Source organism: Amblyraja radiata, chromosome 32 (genome assembly GCF_010909765.2).
Source record: "Amblyraja radiata isolate CabotCenter1 chromosome 32, sAmbRad1.1.pri, whole genome shotgun sequence".
Lineage (NCBI taxonomy): Eukaryota > Metazoa > Chordata > Chondrichthyes > Rajiformes > Rajidae > Amblyraja > Amblyraja radiata.
Genome location: NC_045987.1, coordinates 1881250 through 1884970, shown reverse-complemented (window position 1 = coordinate 1884970; position 3721 = coordinate 1881250). Strand labels below are relative to the sequence as shown.

Genomic DNA, 3721 nt, shown 5'->3' with positions numbered 1-3721 from the left:
TGAAGTGCCAGACGATGCAAGTTCTCAACGTTCTCTGCGCAAGACTTGCACGGTGGCGCAGTGGTAGAGTTGCCACCTCACAGCGCCAGAGACCTGGGCTCAATCCCGACTATGGGTGCTGCCATAAGATTATAAGGTCATAAGTGATAGGAGTAGTTTAAGAAGGAACTCCAGATGCTGGAAAATCGAAGGTAGACAAAAATGCTGGAGAAACTCAGCGGGTGCAGCAGCATCTATGGTGCGAAGGGAAAAGGCGACGTTTCGGGTCGAGACTCTTCTTCAGACTGATGTGGGGGTGGGGGTGGGGCACATCAGTCTGAAGAAGAGTCTCGACCCGAAACGTCGCCTTTTCCCTTCGCACCATAGATGTTGCCTCACCCGCTGAGTTTCTCCAGTGATAGGAGTAGAGTTAGGCCATTCAGCCCATCAAGTCTACTCTGCCAAAACTGAGGTTGTGTCACAAATGAGCCATGATTTCCATGAAGCAGGCTTAAGGGGATGAGTAATTTCAGCTCATAATTCAGCTATCCCTCTCTTCAAAGTTAATGTAAGGTCCAGTGTTGCGATTTATTACTTAAAGCTGTGTTTCAGTGCAAAACTGTACAGTCATTCTCAACTGGTTTAGAGACTGTCTCACCCCCCACACAATTTGTTTGTGTCTGTCATTATGCAGAATACCTTCAAATAGATAAAGCAAATTTTTTTTTGGCTAGGAAGTGATTTGTTCATCGTGTTGCCACCTTGCGCACCCACACCCACAGAGCTGCTTCCTCTCTTGAGCTCAGATGTTGAGAGAGGCATTGGCACCTTCAAAGGCTGTGTGGCGCGCAGCAAGGTGACTAACCACTGTCTCCTTGTGTTCCTGCAGACACAGCTCACAAGTGGCTCAATACTTCATCGTTGGTTACCCAGCCGTTGATTGCCCAACCGATGCGAACGAACAGGAGGAAGGTGGCGATGCTGGCCCTTGCCTTGGTGGTTGCAGTCTTTGTTGTCTACCCCGGCAACTACGCTGGGCCAACGGGACAACAAGCCAGGTTGGGCAGGGAACCGCTGGTGGTGTTGGTCTGGAATTGGCCATTCTTCATGAACTCCACCGCGGAGGCCAATGCGTGCCAGGATCTGTACGCCATGGACAACTGCGTCCTCACCTGCGACAAGGCCGCGTTCGGTCGGGCAGGCGTGGTCGTGTTCCACCACCAGGAGCTCCAGAGCAACATCTCCAGCCTGCCGCATGGAGCTAGACCTCCCCACCAGAAGTGGGTCTGGGTGTCCCTGGAGTCCCCGTCCAACACGAGAAACCTTCGTCAACTCAACGGCCTCTTCAACTGGACCATGACCTACCGGGAAGATTCTGACATCTTCATCCCTTACGGCAGCCTGGTTAGTAGACGCCAACACGACAACTTTACCATCCCGGAGAAATCTCGCCTCTCAACCTGGATTATTAGCAATTACCACAAAAAAAGCCGCAGGGCAGAAGTGTATTTCAACCTGAGCAAGCATATGCAAATCGACATCTATGGGAAATCAGTCAAGAAGTCCCTGAGCAAGACACTTCTGCTGCCAACAATCTCGAAATACGCCTTTTATCTGGCATTCGAGAACTCCATCCACAAAGACTACATCACCGAGAAGTTGTGGAGAAATTCCTTCATGGCCGGGTCGGTCCCCGTGGTCCTTGGTCCTCCCAGGGCCAACTATGAAAGGTTTGTCCCTTCAGATTCCTTCATTCACGTCAACGACTTCACTTCTGAGAAGAAACTGGCCGAGTTCCTGAAGGAGCTGTGGCAGAACAGGACTCGCTACGAGCAATACTTCAACTGGAGGAAGCGATACACAGTTAAGATGCACACAAACTGGACAGAGAGGTTTCGTACAATTTGCTCAAAGTGTAACAGCCTTCCTCAAACAAAAACGTACGATAATTTGTACAACTGGTTTCATGAATAAGGATTATTTTTAATATACCTCAACTTAGTTTGTTTGTTTAAATGTGTGTTTTATTAATGATAGATGTGAAATAAAATGGGATTAGAATCATAGAATATTACTCTTCTGAAATGTCTTGTTGGTTTTGATATTTTATTACCCACTGTAGTCTTTGTTTTGCATTAGGTAGACTTTGGTAGAGAGTTATTAATAAAGGGAAGAAAATATATACCTGAAAAGAAGATAGTAGTTGTGTAAATTGGTGTAAGTAGTTAACTCTTTCGAAGACATAGATAGGACAGGTTTGGAGAGATATGGCAGGTGGGACTAGTGTAGCTGGGGCATGTTGGCCGGTGTGGGCAAGTTGGGCCAAAGGGCCTGTTTCCATGCAATATCACTCTATGACTCTATGACTATCCCAGTCTACATGTCTCTCAGTGATAATATCTAACAGCCTCCACCACCTCTGGCAGCTCATCCCATCCATTAATAATTCTCGGTGTAAAAGAAAAATTCCCTTCAAATCCACTTCAATACGCCTTACTTTCACCTTAAACCCACGCTCTTGTTTTTGATGTTCCTACCATGCACAGGAGCTTTGACTCACTGCCCTTGCGGTGTCACAGAAAATCTAGTGTGAAAACAGGCCCTTCGGCCCAATTAGCCCATGCTGTCCATGATGCCACACTAGTCCCACCTGCCATGAATTGAATACATTTTATGTATACATGCAAGGAATTTGCCTTGGTGCTTTGCTCGCAAGGATTAAAACATGATATACAGTAGACAATTAAAAATAAAACATTATAATTTAAACAAACAAAAATAAAATACCAGAGCACAAGGGAGGCTACAGACTTTTGGTTATTGAGTAGAGCTACTACTCGTGGAAAAAAAGCTGTTTTTATATCTGGCTGTGGCAGCTTCGACAGTCCGGAGTCGCCTTCCAGAGGGAAGTGATTCAAATAGTTTGTGGCCAGGGTGAGAGGGGTCAGAGATGATCTTGCCCGCTCGCTTCCTGGCCCTTGCAGTGTACAGTTCATCAATGGAGGGAAGGTTGCATCCAATAACTTTCTCTGCTGATCGGACGATTCGCTGCAGCCTCCGGATGTCGTGCTTGGTGGCTGAGCCAAACCAGACCATGATGGAGAAGGTGAGGACAGACTCTATGATGGCCGTGTAGAATTGGACCATCATTGCCTGTGGCAGATTGTGTTTCCTCAGCTGCCGCAGGAAGTACATCCTCTGTTGGGCCTTTTTGACTGTGGAGTTGATGGTGGCCCCCCCATTTAATGTCCCTGGAGATGATAGTTCCAAGGAACTTAAACGACTCCACAGTTGTGACTGTGGTGTTGCTGATGGTGAGTGGGGGGAGGGGAGGAGGAGCTCTCCTAAAGTCTACAATCAATTCCACTGTCTTAAGAGCATTGAGGAAGTTAAATATTTAATAAACCACTGAAAGCCAAAAATATGGCCCAACGCCCCAAGCTGACCTGTATTTTGCCCATTTTTTGCCATTAGAATAACAGTGATTGCAGCTGCAACAATGATGTGGTTGTAACTAAAATAAGTCAAGGACTTCCCCTTTCACTGAAACATGCCCGCATCACCTTCTGCCCTGCCAGTGCGATGGTAAAAGACAATGACTACACTTTTTTTTGGAAGAAAGGTCTTGACCCGAAACGTCACCCATTCCTTCTCTCCAGAGATGCTGCCTGTCCCGCTGAGTTACTCCAGCATTTTGTGCCTATCTTTGGTTTAAACCAGCTTCTGCAGTTCCTTCCTACAC

The 3721-nt window shown here is 47.0% G+C and overlaps 1 protein-coding gene across 1 annotated transcript; it reads left to right on the top strand.

Annotated features, from left to right (window-relative positions):
* Nucleotides 1-877: 877 nt before the first annotated feature.
* Nucleotides 878-2006, top strand: fut7 (fucosyltransferase 7). Its single transcript, XM_033048801.1, has one exon. It carries the CDS (start codon nt 931-933, stop codon nt 1951-1953), a length of 1023 nt encoding a protein of 340 aa, XP_032904692.1. The 5' UTR covers nt 878-930; the 3' UTR covers nt 1954-2006.
* Nucleotides 2007-3721: the final 1715 nt, after the last annotated feature.

Bases quoted from the DNA above. Each gene is read 5' to 3' on its own strand.
- fut7 (XM_033048801.1), top strand. From the start codon at position 931: ATGCGAACGAACAGGAGGAAGGTGGCGATGCTGGCCCTTGCCTTGGTG.